At 52.4% G+C, this 17,510-nt stretch overlaps 4 protein-coding genes across 5 annotated transcripts; 2 read left to right on the forward strand and 2 right to left on the reverse strand.

The window, feature by feature from the left end:
- The first annotated feature begins 1,298 nt into the window (after window positions 1–1,298).
- Window positions 1,299–4,874, forward strand: CENATAC (centrosomal AT-AC splicing factor). Its single transcript, XM_040615895.1, is given in 10 exon segments — window positions 1,299–1,417; window positions 1,419–1,592; window positions 1,666–1,831; window positions 1,903–1,965; window positions 2,114–2,175; window positions 2,545–2,650; window positions 2,991–3,021; window positions 3,411–3,494; window positions 3,592–3,724; window positions 4,172–4,874. Coding segments are annotated over 10 exon segments (981 nt in total). The 3' UTR covers window positions 4,215–4,874.
- A 374-nt stretch (window positions 4,875–5,248) lies between these two features.
- On the reverse strand, window positions 5,249–7,269 carry RPS25 (ribosomal protein S25). Its single transcript, XM_040615897.1, has 5 exons — window positions 7,160–7,269; window positions 6,919–7,014; window positions 6,214–6,397; window positions 5,711–5,809; window positions 5,249–5,317 (listed from the first exon to the last, which is right to left on the reverse strand). Exons 1-4 carry the CDS (start codon window positions 7,160–7,162, stop codon window positions 5,715–5,717), a joined length of 378 nt encoding a protein of 125 aa, XP_040471831.1. The 5' UTR covers window positions 7,163–7,269; the 3' UTR covers window positions 5,249–5,317; window positions 5,711–5,714.
- TRAPPC4 (trafficking protein particle complex subunit 4) lies at window positions 7,192–9,058 on the forward strand. Its single transcript, XM_040615896.1, has 5 exons — window positions 7,192–7,477; window positions 7,560–7,734; window positions 7,814–7,917; window positions 8,015–8,141; window positions 8,566–9,058. The coding sequence occupies exons 1-5, from the start codon at window positions 7,192–7,194 to the stop codon at window positions 8,642–8,644; spliced, it is 771 nt and encodes a 256-aa protein (XP_040471830.1). The 3' UTR covers window positions 8,645–9,058.
- A 119-nt stretch (window positions 9,059–9,177) lies between these two features.
- SLC37A4 (solute carrier family 37 member 4) lies at window positions 9,178–17,414 on the reverse strand. Of its 2 annotated transcripts, XM_040615893.1 has the most exons (9): window positions 17,153–17,414; window positions 16,832–17,064; window positions 15,349–15,592; window positions 13,922–14,080; window positions 13,473–13,558; window positions 12,440–12,553; window positions 12,076–12,141; window positions 10,893–11,031; window positions 9,178–10,655 (listed from the first exon to the last, which is right to left on the reverse strand). In XM_040615893.1, exons 1-9 carry the CDS (start codon window positions 17,298–17,300, stop codon window positions 10,489–10,491), a joined length of 1,356 nt encoding a protein of 451 aa, XP_040471827.1. In that variant the 5' UTR covers window positions 17,301–17,414; the 3' UTR covers window positions 9,178–10,488. The 2 variants fall into 2 exon arrangements, with proteins under 2 accessions (XP_040471827.1, XP_040471828.1); XM_040615894.1 differs by lacking the exon at window positions 12,076–12,141 and having other exon boundaries at window positions 17,153–17,413.
- Between the last annotated feature and the right edge of the window lie 96 nt (window positions 17,415–17,510).

Below are 17,510 nucleotides of genomic sequence, written 5' to 3' on the forward strand. Positions count from 1 at the left end.
CTGAGAAAACTGCTTCTCCTCTTTGTCAACAGCCAAACCCATGAGTCTTGAGTGCTAGCATTTTAGTTCTGTCATACACTCCTTCAAAAAAAGGCAGTCAGTGGTCAACTGCGCCAGCCATCCTTACAGCACAGGTGCCAGGGAGGACCCTCTCCTCTTTCCCTCACTCAGATATGGCGTATTCTGTTATTTCTCACAGCCTCCAAGTCCTTTAGCTCAAGACAAATTTCTCTCTGCAGGCAGCACTTTCCATTTCTTCAAATGGCCCCAGAGGGCTGGAAAAACACAATCTGACAAAATCTGTGCTTCAGCAAGTGCTTTGAGAAAACCACAGGCTTCACATACGGTGAGGGGAACCGCAAGTCCTGCCTGTGGAAGCTGACTCCAAAAGGATGCAGTAAGTTTCAGGAGACCCTGCCCAAAGAGGCTCTTGACTTCGTGTACCAAAGCATGGGCGAACCGAGCGTGTTCAGAGGGCAGGAGCCCTGCAAAATGCAGAGTGAGTCAGACCTTAAAAGATTCCCAGAGTGGGAGGGATACAGGCAGGCACCCAAGCCAGTACACAGTCACCAGCACTCTAGGACGCTAGGTACAGGAGATGACATCAGACACTTAGGGGTCCCTGTGGTCACTCCCGCAAAGCAGGCTTAGTTGCCAGACCAGCCAAGAACCCTTCTTTAATGAAACCAACACAGCGAGACAAACAAACCAGGTGACATTAAAACACAGAGCCTTCCACACTGCTGAGCAATGTGATACCTGTCAGTTTGATATGGATAAGGACTGATGCTGCAGCATCAGCACCCAAGAGTCATTATGGTCCAAGTAATTATCACAACTTCCTCTCAGATCTCATGAGATCTCAGTTTGGTCTATGATCTATGATTCCTTCTGGCTCCCTGCTTCTGAGATGCATACCACGTGTTTTCAAAGAAAGCTTATTTCCTCGGGTGCTGCCACAGGTAGCTTCCTGAGAACTGTGTGTGAAAATCATGAGCATTGTGACATAAGGACTCAAATTTAGAAGGAGCGCAGGAGAAGGATAACCAATCTCATCTTCTCCAGTAGGGCAAGTTTTTGCTCCAGCTGCATACCTCTTGAGTTCAGAGGCATTTTGACACGTGGCACCTACTACAACTTTAACGCAAAGTCCTCGATGCGAGCTCTGGACAGCCGGGCGCCGTGGCCACAGGCCCACCGGCTCCGGCCGCCTCGGGCCACCCGCCCCAGGCCCCAGCGAGGCCCGGCGGGGCGGGGCAGGCCGAGCCCCGCGCCTGCGCGCTGCGGGCCGCGCCGCCATGGCGGTGCACTACTGCGGGTTGTGCCGCCGCACCTCCTTCGCCGGCCGCCGGCACCTGTACAGCGCCGCGCACCGGCGGCGGCTGCGGGAGGCGCTGGCCCGGCTGCAGGAGGAGGTGGGCGGCGGCGCGGGCGGCGGCAGCCGGCGATGGCGGCGCGGCCGTGCGGCGCTACGACCCGGCGGAGCACGAGCGGCGCGTGTGGTGCCTGTGCTGCGGGCGCGGCGTGCGGCGGGACGGGCGGCGCGGCGGGATGGCGCTGCCGCACGCCGGCCTCCTCCGCCACCTGGCCGGGTAGGCGGGCGGCCGGGCACGGGCGGCCGGGCGGGAGGCGCTGACGGGTGTCCCTGACGGGTGTCCCCCGCAGGCCCGAGCACCGGCGGGAGACGGCGCGGTTCTGGCGGGAGAACCGGGCGGAGGCGGCGCTGCGGGAGCGGTTCCTGGTGCCGGCCGAGGAGTACGATCGCTTCGCCCGGGCGCTGGAGCGGGCGCTGGCCGCGCACCGGCGGCGGGAGGAGGAGCGCATCCGCCAGGTAGCCCCGGCGCGTCGCGGCCCTGCGCCCGCCCCGCGCCGCGCCCGGCCTGATCCCCGCTCTCCCCGCAGATGGCGGCCGGCATCCGGGAGGCCGAGCGCAGGCAGCGGGAGACGGTGCGGGCCGCCCTGCAGGTCGGTGAGCCATATCCTGCCCTGGCTGCACCCCGGCAGGGACTGGGAACCAGCGTGCACGCGGCGGGGCGGGGGGGGGGGAGGTGGCGGTGCTGGGGGGCTGCTGCTTAATACCAGGAATGTTCCTTTTTCCCTGAATCGCACCCAGCTTCAACCAGAGCCCGAGCCTCGTGCAGGACCTTCTGCCAGCGGCCCCCCAGGACCCGAAAGGTGAGAGCCATTTGCCTTCCCGCACTCCGAACGCTGGGCACGCCACAGCAGCGGGCTTGCTGCTGCTCAGAGCCTTCACAGGCTTTCACAGATAAAAAGCTAAAACTTTTATAGACTACAGCAAGTACTGTAACCGCAAAAAGACTCTGCTCTCCAATCCCCCCATCTGTGGGTGAGCACTAACGGCCATAAAGAGCAAGCACAGTGCTAATAGGCAAGCATGAACGTTACCGTGCCCCGAGAACATTTCTTCTTACTGCAAAGCTCCCCAAACACAAACACTGCTCCAGAAGCCTCTGGACAATTGTCACTTGCCCAGCCACCGCAGTCACTCACCTCTCTGACTGCTGCTTGGCCTCTGTGTTCCAGGGACACCATTCAGGATACAGAACAGTCTGGTCTGAGCAGGACACAGACAGGACCAGACTTAAACTGGATGGAACCAGGCCAGGCCTTGACCTTTATTGGGCACCAGGTAGGGGTGACTTGCTAACGAGCGCAACTTCGATTCAGCTGCAGGTTACACATGTTACAAAGTGAAACGAGGGGTTGTGACCTCCGTCACTGGAAAAGGCAGCTTTGGGTGACCATAGTTGAGTTTCAGTTATCAGGTGTTAACTTGCATGGCATTAAGCAAACATTTTTAAACATGCCCTGAAAAAAACATATGGTCCTGAAAGAGAGAAGAGCTTCCAGCTGTCTTTTTGTAACAGAACGTGATTCTGGAAGGGAATGCACACACACAATACCATTATCTTTAGAGACACTCTTGAAAGCATGGCTTTCTCATCAGCGTTTTATGTTTCTGTTAACAGGACACAGAAGGGAAAGGAAACATTCACACAGGTAAACACACCGGCTTCGTGACTCGTCGTGTTGGTGCCCTACTGAAAACTCTTGGCTTGGAAATGTAGCAGGAACAACCTCAAGCAATTTTGAAGCAGTTATAGCATAGCCAGGAGGTGCTCACTCTCTTGCTAATATCTGACACACCAGAGGAGAAGAAAACACTTCTGTAGTACCAAAACTCTGTTGTGCTGCTGCTGTATAGAGTGTGTGGTTTGGGATGCGATCTGCCATGGCCTTAACTGAGGCGAGCCAGATTCTTTTTCTTTACTTTCCCTTCACTGCTTGGTAGGATGAGCTGCAGGGACAGAGGGAAGAGGGGATGCTTTTACCCATCTCGAGTTTAGGACAATTTCAGTGGTTAAATGAATTTTCCCTGTGACTTCTAGGAGCAAAACCTCCGTGGCTAACAGAGGAAGAGGATGGAAGTAAACAACAAATTGGACCTTCGTATGAGGAATTTCTCAAACAAAGTGAGCAGTCTGTACATGTTTTAATTCACTTTATCGCACTAGAGAATCAAAAGCAATTTGATTGAAAAACTCTTACTGAACAAAATACTTTTTTTAGAGGAGAAGCAGAAGCTGAAAAAGCTTCCAGTGGAGCGTGTTGGTGCCAACTTTGACCATACCTCTCAGACGGGCGACAGCTGGCTCCCTTCCTTCGGGCGGGTTTGGAATCATGGCAGGAGATGGCAGTCCAGGTAAGCCTCAGGGCAGCACGAGCTGATGCGGAGCAGAGGGTTTGCAGCTCCCATTCACGTGCGCTGCTTGTGGAGCGGGCTTTGCAGTAGCAGCAGGTGTAAGGAGACTTCTTACTGCACAAAAAATCTAGGGCATGCAGTGCTGAATCTGGGCGGAGCAGCGCGTGTGTGACTTGCGAGTGAAGCATGGTGGCAGCTGCAGAGGCCACACATGAAGGTGTCTACCTCATTGAGGTTGACTCACCTTTCAGAGCTGCGTAGTCCCACTGGCACCTTTTAATAAGCTAGAAATCTGTGTCAGCTAGCTGAAGAGAGTGCTTAAGCTCACCAAGATAACAAGTAATTGAGCTTCCATTCTAAAACACTGCTTAGCACTGCCGTTTTTAGACGAGGCAGCATCCATTACCACTTTCTACAGGCTGTTCTGACTTCTACACTCTCTTTTAGGCACCAGTTTAGAACTGAATCAAGGGAAAAGAGAAAAAGGTGATCAGAAGAGGAGCATCCAAGAAACCAAGCTCTGGCTGTTGTGGAAACATGGACTGTAGGTAGCTACAGCTTTGTCAGTGCTGCTGCCACCAAGTTTAGCGCTCTTATTTAATAGATACATCTAGATGTGTCAGACCCTGGAAGGCAGGGTGACCATTGTGTAATACAGAGTTGAGCACTGTTACTGAAAGCTACTCTGCCGTGGGGGGTCAACAGCTCATCTGCTCCCCTGGTAACAGAGGCATAGTGTGTATCTGGGCATCAATTTCTGAAGTCTTAAGCTATACAAAGGCAGACCTGCCAGCAAGGAAGGTCCCCTGCCTATGCCGTATCTTCATAATCAGAAAGCCTAACTTATACAGCATGTGCTGCCAGTGTCTTATGCTGACACGCAGCATGACATCCCATTAAAGAAGTGATTTTTTGAGAAATAATTTTTCTTTTTCATTACTTATGTGGTACGCCAACTAAAGCTCATTTCAGATGCAGGTCCGGCTCTGGGGGCAAGGGATGTCCTGTGCCTGATGTTTTCATTCTAATTTATATTACTTTCACTCATTCTGCCTCACCTAGAGGGCTTGTTAGCCCTTAGTAAAAAAAGGAGGCCTTAAAGACCTTTGCTATGCATAGTTTTTATTTAAATAAAATATTTCTAGCTTTATTTAGAGCTGCTTATCTACACTTCCCTACTAGACACTGACCTGACAGATGCTGTTGCCTTGTACATAGAGACCTGCGGGCATGGCTTGTGTTTAGGAAAGGTGCTGGTGGGGTATTTAAATTACTTATTTAACCTCCCTCTACCTACAATGCAAGGAACAGGCTCCAGTTTTCCTCCTAATAAAACCCAACATGGTTTAACATCACTGGCTGCTGTAGGCAATGCAAAAGTTGCTTCCCTTTTCACAGTATAAAAGCACGGTTGCAGTGCTTTCCTAGCACCATAAATGCAAAAGTTGGCCGGTGAAGGAAGACAGCCATGACCTCCACCAGAATCCACGATCAGTAATGAAACATACACATTCTTGAAAACAATTGAAATAATTCTGCTTTTTATTGTGTGCATCTACGTATGACACATTCCTGATGAGGACACTGGAGAACCTGCAAAGCAAGAAGTCCCACATCACACAACCAGGTCAAATGCAAGCTAGCACACAGCAAACAGTCCCAAAGCTCTGTTCCAACAAGGACACTGTCACAACACCCTGCGACAGCAGGGACACATGCACCCCACAGCCCACAGAGATGGGAGAACACACATGGCTTCCTCATCTGATAGGCAACAGGGACAAAATGGCAAATTGCTCTCTAATTCTGGAGAACTGATGTTTTCAGTAATGCCACCCAGGAAATCGCTCAGAGCGCAACTGATGTCCTCTGAGCATCTGGAGAAACCACCCATCCAAATCAAGGTGGGAGCTGTCTATTACACAGTGTGTGGCTGTCAGCTCCTGAGAGCCCAACCCAGCCCCTTCACAGAGCCCACTGACTCACCTCCCTAAGCATCCTCCCCTGCAGCAGGCGCATCTCCGCCTTTCGTGTTTCTTGTGTAGATCACTTGGGCTCGGTGCTTGGATACCAGTTTGATCAAACCTATAAAAAAAAAAAAAAAGGAAATTGTTTGAGTGCATGCGCACTGGAGGACGCCAGCATGTTATGTTCCCTCCTAATAGTAGCAGACTACAACATGCAACAGGAAATATCAGGGTACCCAATACTACACACCCTTACGCAAGGCTTTTGGTCAGGTCTGGGAGCGGTTACATCACAACCCATCCTTCTAGCAGCATCTTCTTAAGATAGCAACGCCACTGAACACAGCAGAGCCAATGCTCCTTACTTTAGAGCCCTTTTGAAATGCAAGCTAAGGCAGTGGCTCATCAAAACCATGCCAGTTTGTGTACTTCAGATGCAGCATGAAATTTTCTAGGTAAGCAAGGAAAGGAAAACATCCAATTCAAGCAGCTTTCCGTTTTTCCAGTGCTTTGAGTGCTTACCTTTGCTGAGCAGCTCCTGGAGGGCAGCCCTAGCCAGGGAGCCTCGAATCTTCAGTCTCTCTGAGACAACCGCAGGTGTGATGAGCTTGTAGTTGGGCACTTCTTTGCACAGTTTGTCATAGGTAGCCTTGTCAAACAGGACAAGGTTGTTCAGCTTGTCTCTCACTTTCCCCTTGGACCACTTCTACTTGAAAAGAAAGAAAAAAACCAAAACCCTAAACCATCTTCTAAGCAACAAAACCAGATTGAGCTTTAGGATGCCCTAAGAACTGCACCATCAAATGTCTCCACATCACATCCCAGATTAAGGGAGCAATGAGATGCGCTAAACTGTCTTTGTAAATGTATGTGTTGCAGATAACTACGGTATCTCCAAGTAAAAAGGACAAAACCCTTTTGTTACTCGGATTTGACACCATCACACTTGCTACCAGGCGAAAACACAGCTCCTTTAACGACACGATGGCATCCACACCCCCCACCGCCAGCAGCACCCGGCCCCTCGCTCCTCAGGTCCGGCCACACCGCACCTGCGGAAAGCCCAAGGCGCCCAGCAGCCCCCCCCCGAGCCACCGGGCTCCTGCACCGCCCGCCCAGTGCGAGCCCCCCCGCGTCTTCAGGGCAGGCTCCGGGAGAGCCGCGGTTCGGGTCCGCCGCCCGCAAGGCCACCTCCGCGGGCGCGCCTCAGGCTCCGCCAGCTCTCACCTTCTTTTTGGCCTTGCCGCCGGACTTGTTGACCGGGTCCTTATCCTTCTTGGCGGACTTGCCCGCGTCCTTCTTCTTCTTGTCGTCTTTGGGCGGCTGCGAGGGAGAGAAGGGTGGCACGGTCGGCGGGAGGCAGCGGAGACGCGCCCTCCCGGGCCCTCCTCGGGGTTCGCCGCCCTCGGGGAGCCGCTCCCGCCCCGCGCCACCGCCCCGGCCCGGCCCGGCGGCCCCCCGCGCTCACCATGCTGCGGCGGCGGCTGCTGCTCTCCCAAGATGTCGGCCGAGAAAGGAAGTACCCGGCGCGAGGCGTGGGGAGGCCTCGTGCTCTCGGGGAGCTTCCGGGGCACGGCGCGACGCCACTTCCGGGTGAGGCCGGGCGGTGTCATGGCGATCTTCAGCGTCTACGTGGTGAACAAGGCGGGCGGCCTCATCTACCAGCTGGACCACTACGCGCCCCGCGCCGACACCGAGAAGACGTTCAGCTTCCCGCTCGACCTCGTCCTGCGGCCGCACGACGAGCGCGTCGTTGTCGCCTTCGGACAGCGCGATGGCATCCGCGGTGCGGCGGCGGGCGGCCGGGCTGGGGGGGCGGGCCGGGCCGGGCCGGGCCGGGCTGACTGACTGACTGACTGTCCTCTCAGTGGGTCACGCCGTGCTGGCCATCAACGGCGCCGAGGTCAACGGGCGATTCACGGCAGACGGGAAAGACGTGCTGGAGTTCCTGGGCAACCCTGCCAACTACCCGGTGTCCATCCGCTTTGGCCGCCACCGCCTCTCCTCCAACGAGAAGCTCATGCTGGCCTCCATGTTCCACTCGTGAGATGGGATGGGAACTGACGGGACAGGGATGGCATGGGCAGGGGTGGCGGGGGCATTGAGGGCCCTCTCCCCACAGGCTGTTCGCCATTGGGTCGCAGCTGTCCCCCGAGGTTGGGAGCTCCGGGATTGAGATGCTGGAGACTGACACCTTCAAACTGCACTGCTTCCAGACGCTGACAGGTACTGTCTGGCCCCAGGCACTGCTTTGCTTTGCTTTGCTTTGCCAGGACCATCAGGGAACTCTGCTTTCCTCACCCTCCTGTCATTATGGCTCCAGGGATCAAATTTGTGGTACTTGCTGACCCAAGGCAGGCAGGGATAGACTCCCTTCTCCGCAAGATCTATGAGATTTACTCTGACTTCGCTCTGAAGAATCCTTTCTACTCCCTGGAGATGCCAATCAGGTAAGGAAGACCCCGCTTTTAATGACACAGCCGCAACCTCTCGTCACTTTCTGCCTGTGCAGTAACAAATGCTGGTAGCCCCTAAGTTAAGTGGCAAAGCAGACCTAGAGTTTGAGGGAAGGGGAAAGACACAGCATGCTGCTGCAGGGACAGGGCACTGACCTGTGCTTTTTCCAGTGCCACCCTACCAGGGAAGCAGGAGGTGCTCTTCCTTGGTATAAACCCTGCTGTCCTAACATAACAGCCCATACAAGAAGCCTTAATCTTAATTAACGGTCGAGCCAAAGTTTGACAGTAGTCAGGTTGCTGTCTCACAGCTTACGGAATCTCTCCTTGCAGAATGCAGAGCCAAGGGATGTGGAGAGCCTGAATTTGTTAGCCTGTTCCATTCATGAAGTCATCCCCTTCTGTTTTTCTGTTTCAGATGCGAGTTGTTTGATCAGAACTTAAAACTTGCTCTGGAGGTAGCAGAAAAAGCCGGACCCTTCGGACCTGGATCATAGAGAAAGCCTTGCCTGTTACACAGACTCCTTTCTCTGAAAAGCAGGGCCTCTCTTCCCTGGCTGGCCCCTCTGTTCCCCAGCTGTCCTCTCACGGAGCTTTCTCCTCCACAGCAGAGACTGCATATGCCCAAAACACGCCTCACTGTCTCCCAGGACATCGTTTTATCACCTTTATTGTGAAATTTACCTTAAACAGATTCATTAGTACTGTTTACATTGGGCAACAGAGGCTTATTCTGCTGTTGCAGCTCCACTGCCCTTGAGTGAAGAAAGACAAGCTGTGGGTCCCTGCCCTTACCGCAGTCAATTGTTTTCTTTCGTTTCATAATTGTACATATGTATTTTTCCTGTATAGCTCTAACTTATGGTTTTGCAGAGGGTTTCTGTGTAGAAGTAATAAACGTTCCTTGAAGAGGTGGATGGCCATTTGTTTTCCGTTGGCAGGGTAAATCTGCACCATTGGCACGTGCAGAGGGAAGTGGGTGTGTGTGGGTCTGCTTGCACCATTCTCCATAAGACAACCAGAGCCCCTGTTACACTGCTCCATTTTATTTCACAGATAACAGAAGATTATATAATTAAGTACAAAATGTAATTCACTTGCATTATTTTAATTAAGGCTGGCTACCTACTTTTGCAAACAAAGCTGTTCAACAAAGTACCCGTGTGCAGGTTCTTCATGAGTTGAACTTGCCACTTCCCAGGACCCTAAAGCAGTAAATCCTTTTGGGAAAAACTAAGCATATTCAACAAAATTCCAGTTAAAAACCTGAGTCTGCATATTACAGAGATTTCTGGGCCAGACTGCTCAAGGCTGCCGGCGGCAGCTCTGCTGAGGTAGCCAGAGCCCCTACCTGCAGCTGTGACAGACGCAGCTCTTGACCAAAAACATTCTAGACTACACACCTTGTGCCAAAAAAAATACAATCTGGTGCTAGAAATACAGGTTTTCAGGAAACCCAGCTGCAGAAGTTGTGGGCTGGCAGTAGCTGCTGTTGCAATACTTGCTGCTGGGTTGGTTTTCCTGGCTGATTGGCAGAGTGCTTGCTACAAGCTGCCTTGGCAGCAGCTGTCTCCCTCACAAATCATTAACACTGTACACAAATCGCACCAGGCAAGATCAGTTCAATAGAAGGAGCTTCTCTAAATGCTCTCCCCTGAAGTGCCAAGAATTTCTTGGAAATGTGCCTATTTTTGAGTGCTGCAGAGAGTCCTGACGCAACACTGCATCAGTGTTCTCATCCAGAGCAAATGCCTCCCTCACTCTTAACAACTAATCCCAGGTAAAGCTAAAGCCATGCTGTTCCGAAATCAGCTGTGAGGCCAAACTGCAATAATCATTATTCACTGCTCTGTCACTGTTCCAGGGCCGAGAGCATGCAGGGAGCTCACGCTGAAGTAAACGGAAACATCTGCGCTTACAGCGGCTGGGTGGGCTGAACAAACGCGGCAAAGGCTGGCTTCAGCACCCCTGAACCACAAAGCTGTGCCGACAGCTAACAGCCGAGGCGAACAGTAAGGACAAAACTTAAAGTGTGACCGCACCTGAATCCAGTTGGTTTAGAGTACTTTTAGTGGGGAAGCTGGGGCTGTGAAGCTTGCTTGCTTCACCAACAGTCCTGTGAGGAGGAGGTACAGTAACGAGCTGAATTATCACATCTTGAGGGAAAAAGTGATCAGTAGCAGGAACCTTGTGCCCTTGGGCACCTGACAGTGGATGAAGATTTAAGAAGTTTTTACCTAGGTTGCAGCAATAGGTAACTTACTCCTAGGCCAGTTAAACAAAAAAAACGAGCATCATTCATATTAGCATGAGGGCATCCTTTTCACCGAGCAGCTTATCCTCAGTCAGCCTTCCTGGGAATCCGGCCCATCTTGGTGCGGATGTTCCGCAGTAAGAAGAAAGCCACCGTGCTGCCAGTACAGGTGATTTCGGCCACCCAGAAGGCTGTGGCCCAGCTGTAGTGCTTGGCAATGGTACTGAAAGGTAGTCCAGCCAGAAAACCCCCAACTGTAAGGGAAAGCACACAGAAAACTAGCAACGCTTGTGCTCCTCAGTTACAGCTGCCAATGCTTGGTTCTGCATGTATAAAAATCTCGGGCCTGGTTTGAACTTCAAGCACTGGGCAAAAAGCCATCAGGTACAGCAGGAAGCATCCCCGAGGCTTGGCACCCAAGGGCTAGACCTCACTTCATCAAGAACACACATGGGTTTGGTTTGTTTCCTAGGGAAAGGGGCATTACTCACCGTTGGCCATGAGGGCCACTATGGCATGAGAGGTGCCGCACAGGTTGGCAGGAGCACTTTCGTTGGCTATAACCCCAAACAGGGCAATCGGCCCATATGAGGAGAACCCGAACACAGCTCCCAGAATCAGAATCCACAGCTGTCAAAACAGGTTAAGATCAGAAACAGGAGCTGTGCATCTTACCGTTGTCAATCAGCAGCTGCTGACAAATCTCAAACCTTTTCACAGTATGAGGGAGTTTTGACATTTTTGAGCTCACAGCAGCTTTCTGGCCTGCAGAGAGAAGAGCTCAAGCCTGCAACAGAGCCCACATACATACATCCCAGCTGCACCCCAACCACACCATCCTGCCAGCCAGCGTCAGCTCTTCTCTCTCGTACAGCTCTGCCCCCTACACCGTGCACACACAACGTATGTCATTTTGCAAAGAAGAACCAGAACATCGAAGAGAGATGGGCAATGAAAAGTGAACTGAGTCACTTTTAAAAATGATCCTGGAGACACCAGCTAAAACCTTTTCTCATTTTAGATGCAAGTGACCAATCAGAGCATCTTCATTTGCAAGAAGCCACTATCTGATGACCTCTGTGTCACGGAACAAACAAAGAAACAAAACCAAAAAAACCCCAACAGTCTGAACTTCAGTGTTAGCTTACGCTCTAGGAAAACTACCTGGCTTGGAATTTATCAGTCGCTTGTGAAAGGACAACAAAGGATAAGTAACTTGACGGCCTCAAGATTACAGCATGCTTTTTGAACTGTAAACACCATTTCGAGATGCCCAGGAAGAAGGAAATACCATCTTATTTTCCAGATGGGAAACAGAAACAGAGAGTTAGAAAAGCACTTGCCAAAAATCAAGGAGGAAGGCATCTGCAGGGGCAGAATCATTCCTCTTGACCTCACTCACAAGACCCCTTAACTGGCTACATTTTACCTGATGAACGAATGTTCTCAGAACCTTCTATGTAACAACTTAAAGGTTTTATATCCAGGCTTTTTAAAGTGAGTTAGTGTAATCAAATGATTATAAGAAAAGGTTTCTTCTACAAGACTTACAGTAATCTCTTCTCAATGCCCTGGTTCTAAGTTCTGTAGTGCTAACCAACCTCCCAGGACAGGAAAAAGGCAGATCAGTGAAAGCAGAAACAGGCAGAAGGAGAAAAAATGCAAGGCAGAAACCTCCTGTTCTTTTAGGCTTGTAAGACCAGCTAGAGGTTGCAAGACTACAGTCCAGAAGTGATTTTCCTGAAGAAGAAAAAAAAAAAAAGGAGAAAAAAGGTTTCATTTATTTAACAATCATGAGGGTAGATGCAAGTCACATCTACACTATAGCTGGTAACGCAGGCTGCCCAAGCGAACTGAGGCAGGAGGAGCAGCCCAAACCAGACCAAGTTAGCCTGCTCCTCCATAGCACATACAAAGAAAAGGCAAACTCACAGTTCTTAAGAAGGGCCAAGGAACAGTCACACTCCCTATCATCAAACTCCTCACCATGAAAGGGCTATCCCTCCAACTTACGGTCAGCTGCTCGCACGTGGATTACCTTGGGAGAATTGCCTGTGACTGTGACTCGGAACAGAAACATGGACACACACATCCCAGCCATCATGGAAAGCAGCAGCGCGTGCCGAGGATTCCCGTAGCTTGAGAGACCCACCTGTGATCCAGGAAGGGAAAATAAAGGTCAGAAACTGGAAGGACTCCTTCCATTTTATACTGCTAGCAACTAACACCATCCACACAGCTGTCAGAAACACAATGGCGCATCAAAGACACACCTGCTAGCCAGACTTCTTGGTTTGGTTTAAGGACGGCCTGCAGTCAAACTGTGCTAAGCAAGAAGCTCCTAGTGACAAATGATACTTCTGTTATCAACGCACCCTGCTTCTACCCTGAATTTGGCTTCAGATCCCACCACTCGATTTTAACATGGGGATTTTTTTCAGCCAGAAGACAACTGTCAACAGCCAGTTCTCTTCCAACACCAAAATCTAGAAAGCACAGTAAAGCCAACAAATTAAACAGATCAAACACCTTAAACCTGACAGGCGTATGGTGATCCCTAATATCGGCACATGTATCTCCCAGCACCTTCTAGGGTGCTCAGCAGTTGTCTTCACACACACAGCATAACACGGTATGGGCCTGTTTCTCAGTGGTACCGTGCAGTAGCCACACGACCCTGACTGAGCACCTTAGTTAAGCTGTTGAGATGGGTTGTGTCCCTCCCAGCCTGCCTCTGCATGGAGGGAAAGAGATGGGTTAATCAAGAGTGATCTGATTTTCAAATGCCCCATCTCAAAGCAGGGCAGTTCAGACACAGAACCGCATCCAAAAGAATGGCTTGGGAAGGCAGAAGAAACAAACACGGTACTGAGAGGCGTGGGGCAGCAGCTCCCTGCCTCTGTGTTCTGTATATCCTGAACCTCCAAAGCAACACAAGCAAGGGGAGCATTCCTTAATAATCATCTTTAAGCACTCGCAAAGGAAGCCAAAACAAACTGTAAAAATTCTGAAGCAGCTCAGACTGACACTGTGTTAACTTCCCAACATGTCTGAGGGTCCAGATTACTTACTCTTGCTACCGCTCTGTCAGAAAGGTATCCAGCAGCAATGCTTCCCACCAGACCCCCAATCTCCAAGGCACTGATGTAGGAACTACCTAGATAGAGCAAAGAACAGGCCGTCAAGTTTGGTCACATGTGTCCTCTTGCCCAAGCTCAACTGCCGTCAGCTCACAGCGAGCTCAGAGCAGCTCCGTCAGACAAGAGCCTCCAGCGCATCCTCGTACAGGAATGCCCATCTGCTAGTCCCAGGAGGGCCCTGGCACAGCTACTCAGTGCATGCAGTAACTGCATGCTAATTTATTTCAATAGCTGTGTTTACCTAAGCAGACAGTTAGGAGGCAAGGAAACAAGCCCCTCAGATGGAGAGGCCCATGTCCTTTTCCTGTACCCAGTCCAGCTCCTGGCAATACCTCCCAGATTGCAGCCACAATGCTTAATAATGCAGCTTTGCATCATACCCACAAGCATGGATTGTCCTCTCTCCTGGATAAGGAAGAGCTGTCCCCAATCGGTACAGCATGTTTTCACTCCAAAAACAACCAGGTAGCCCGTTGAGAGCACCCAGAGGTATGGTGAGAGCAGCAGCTCTGTCAAAGTGCTGTTGTCACTGGAGGAACCTGTAAGGAAGATGAGGAGGAACATTGCTGCTGCTTGAGGACACCTACACACAGCACTACAGATGGGTCTGCCAGCCGGATTCGTGCACAAGGGTAACCCAACAGAGGGAGATACTCCTACCTACTGGTAGCAAATGGCTTTACCTCCCCACCTTGTCCTGGCTTTGCTGTCATTTCAGAATCCCTTCTGTCAAATTTATTCCACATTCATTAAAGATTTCAAAAGAATAATCAACACGCTATTCCCAGTAACTTTATGTATTGCAGTTGCCAATAAACCCTTCACAAGGGCTGTTAGAAAAAGCACCTGCTTCTCCAGGTTTTGTGCTGGTGTTTGTAAGCTGTGCCTGTCAGCGCCACCACACTGACCCAAAGAAAGATGCTGACTTTCAGGTGTTACCTTGATTTTTGCATCATCTTCCAGGAACGCCTACAAGCCTACCCTCCCCAGAGAACGCTCTGGGGAAACAATATTCTTTTCTTACACAAAGAGATCAAGTCTAGCAGCACAGGCATCGCAGGACAGTGTGGAAAACAGGCTGTTTCCACTGGACTGTAAAATCCTACAGCAAACCTGTGTTGCAATTCCCCTCTACCCATTCTGCTTTCAGAGAAGCACCATACTCAATAGTCCGAACAAACATTTACTAACTAGATGTCGTAGATTAGGACAGAAAACACTGAGCAGAGTCCACCACAGGCCAGGGGTCAAAAGAACGCATGGCGGGGTGAGGGGAGAACTGCCTGTCCCCTGCCAGTACAGAGGAGAACAAAGTCAGGCTTAGGGAAGCGTTCCCTGCTGTTGGTACCCTCCAGAGACTCGACTCACAATCTGAGCAAAGAAAGCACCAAGAAAACCAAGGCAGCATTAGTAAGAAGACATTAAGTAGACGGGGAGATGAAACAGCCAGCCACGAACATCTTGGTGGCTGCTGGCAGGCCAACAAGCACGACCGATGGGTGGGCAGGCTGTTCCTCTGCTGCTGCTGTGACAGCATCAGGAGCCCGCACACACCGGCCGCTTCTCACAAGATGACCCAGGGGCTTGGTTTATGCCTTTTGTAACTTCAGTGCAGCAGCTCAATGGTAACTAGAGTAAAGTTGCTGAAGACAACCCCTTATACCTGCCCACCAAGCAGCGGTTTTGGGAATCGGGAAGGACAGAGACCTCAGGACAGCAAGCGTGACATGTCTCTGCTTGAATACAGGCAAGCAGGCACCGTGCCTCCTGCCATGGCTGCCCGCTTACCGTGGAGTCTCACGCTTACCTTTCTTCCCCTTCTTGGGTCCTTGTTCAATGTTGGGCAGCCCAACATCCGATGGCTCATTTTTAATCAGGACAAGGCAAACAAAAGAGACAACCACACAGATGAAGCCGGAGAAGGACAAAGTCATGCGCCAGTTGTAGTTCAGAGACACGAGGGCAGCAACAATGGGGCCTAAGCCTCCAGCCAAGTTCATGCTCGTAGACAGGATTGCCCACCAAGTCCCAAACTGAGAAGGCTCAAACCACTGTGTAACAACAAGAAAAACAGCGTGAGGTCTGAGAAAGGGAGTGATGCCGCACCTGAAAATCCTCAGCCAAGGCCTGCACTGCAGGTTTGGGGCAACCCAGACACAGATCTACTAAAGCAGGTGAAGGGAGCACCTGCTCTTCACTGCCTTAGTCCCACAGGGAACTCCAAACGTTACGCAAGTGTCAGCCATACCAGCCTGACAGGTGCTCGCCCCCCCCAGCCAGCTCAGAGTTATTTCCACTTACAGACCATGAAACTGAGCCATGGAGAGGCAAATTTAAGAGCAGCACGGTTCTGCGTGCTCACTTGCTGGGAACAGCGTCCTCCTGGAGGGGTCTGCTGGCACAGGACCATGAATGGCTACGCAGAGAGCCACAAGGTAACTTAAGGACTTGCTGTTGCATTAAGTATCAGGCATGATCAGCTCCGTGCTGCAAAGCACACTCAGAGCCAGGACTGCCCAGAGTGGTTGTCATCGGCAAGAAAGTATCTATGAACTATGTTCACAAACGTCTTCAGAAAACACTATGCCTATTGTTTCTGTTATTCAGGCCCTTCCTTTCTGCGGACACAACCATCCTGTTCTCACCAGCTAGATGAGGCTAGATGCCTCGCAGAAGGGCAACACAGTTGTTCAGTGTCACTCCTGTCCTGCAGGTACATGCATCCCTGGACTTTACATCTTTCAAGTGAGGTTAGTGCACAGCTGACCTCCTTTCCTTCTGTCCTAAGGCAGAAATCAATCTGTTCCCCTTAAATTGTCACAAAAGCCAAACACACAGCTTAAGAGGCTTGGCTCATGCTGCTCCTCCACGTCACCTGGTTTTCTACCTGAACAGCCTGTGATTTTCAATTCCTGAGCACCCCAAGCGTGCAGATGCAATTCTGCTTGTCACCCCTTGCCCAGCAGCAAAGAGACAGCCAGATCTCTGCTGTGACGTTTACAAGACTGGATTCCACAAATTATGCCTCTTTAGGGCGGAGAAGGTCCGCGACCAGGAGATGCTACTGATCCAGCTGGGCCAGAGCGAGGCACAACAGGCATGGGCTAACCCGCTGTCACACCTCTGCCGGCATCAGCAGGACCTTGCGCAGGGAACGGCTCCGTGGGCAGCGCAGCTGGCAGCTCCGCGCGCCAGGGCTTGCGGGGGGGGCGAGCCCCTCGGGATTGCGGGCCTGGTGCTGGGGCTGCTGAGCTGGGGTTCCCCCATCGCCCTTCCCAGCCAGCCCTTACTTTTCGTAGGATCTTCCCGCAGGGCGGCCAGCCCAGCCCCTGGGCTAAGCCGTTGAGGAACCAGAGCCCGGCGAAGGCCGTGACAGTGGAGCTCCAGGAGAAGACCACGTTGACCAAGCCCACCATGAGGAGGCCGGAGGAGAAGAGCCAGCGGGCGCTCATCTGGTCGGAGAGGACGCCACTGACGAACTTGCTGATGGCATACGCCGCGGACTGGCTGCTGGTGATGACACCTGCGGCCGGGAGAGCAGGGGACACAGCTCAGCCCGCAGGGCACGGCCACCCAGCCGGCAGCGGGGGGTCCCGGGGGCCGCCACTCACCCAGCTCGTCCTTCCCCAGCGGCACCTCGGCCATGACGGAGGGCATGACGAACGAGAAGGTCTTGCGGTTGAAGTAGTACAGCGTGTAGCCGATGAACATGGCCGCGAAGATCACGGCCCGGTACCGCCTGTACCCGCCGGCCGCCATCCCGCCGCGCTGCCCCGCGGGGCCGGGCCGGAACAGGAACAGGGGGGGCCGGCACTGGGCGAGGCAGCCGACGGCCCGGCCCGAGCGCGGCGGGCGGACAGCGGCGGCAGCCGGGGCGTGCGGAGGCACCGGCGCGGCACAGCGGCCCCGCCCCGCCCCATTGCCCGTCGGGACTCGCCCCGCCCCCGAGCCCCGGACCTGCCCCGCCCC

Source organism: Falco naumanni, chromosome 16 (assembly GCF_017639655.2).
Source record: "Falco naumanni isolate bFalNau1 chromosome 16, bFalNau1.pat, whole genome shotgun sequence".
NCBI classification, from domain to species: domain Eukaryota; kingdom Metazoa; phylum Chordata; class Aves; order Falconiformes; family Falconidae; genus Falco; species Falco naumanni.

Bases quoted from the DNA above. Each gene is read 5' to 3' on its own strand.
- RPS25 (XM_040615897.1), bottom strand. The intron at 6,398-6,918 runs GTGAGAGCTGGC...CTTTTCAAGTAG, and splicing joins GCGGCAAGGCCAAAAAGAAG to AAGTGGTCCAAGGGGAAAGT. The intron at 5,810-6,213 runs GTAAGCACTCAA...TTTTTTTTATAG, and splicing joins CCAGGAGCTGCTCAGCAAAG to GTTTGATCAAACTGGTATCC.
- TRAPPC4 (XM_040615896.1), top strand. From the start codon at position 7,192: ATGTCGGCCGAGAAAGGAAGTACCCGGCGCGAGGCGTGGGGAGGCCTC. The intron at 7,478-7,559 runs GTGCGGCGGCGG...CTGTCCTCTCAG, and splicing joins ACAGCGCGATGGCATCCGCG to TGGGTCACGCCGTGCTGGCC. The intron at 8,142-8,565 runs GTAAGGAAGACC...TTTCTGTTTCAG, and splicing joins TCCCTGGAGATGCCAATCAG to ATGCGAGTTGTTTGATCAGA.
- SLC37A4 (XM_040615893.1), bottom strand. From the start codon at position 17,300: ATGGCGGCCGGCGGGTACAGGCGGTACCGGGCCGTGATCTTCGCGGCC. The intron at 15,593-16,831 runs GTAAGGGCTGGC...GTTGTTACACAG, and splicing joins GCGGGAAGATCCTACGAAAA to TGGTTTGAGCCTTCTCAGTT. The intron at 12,142-12,439 runs GTAATCCACGTG...TTTCTTCTTCAG, and splicing joins TCACAGGCAATTCTCCCAAG to GAAAATCACTTCTGGACTGT.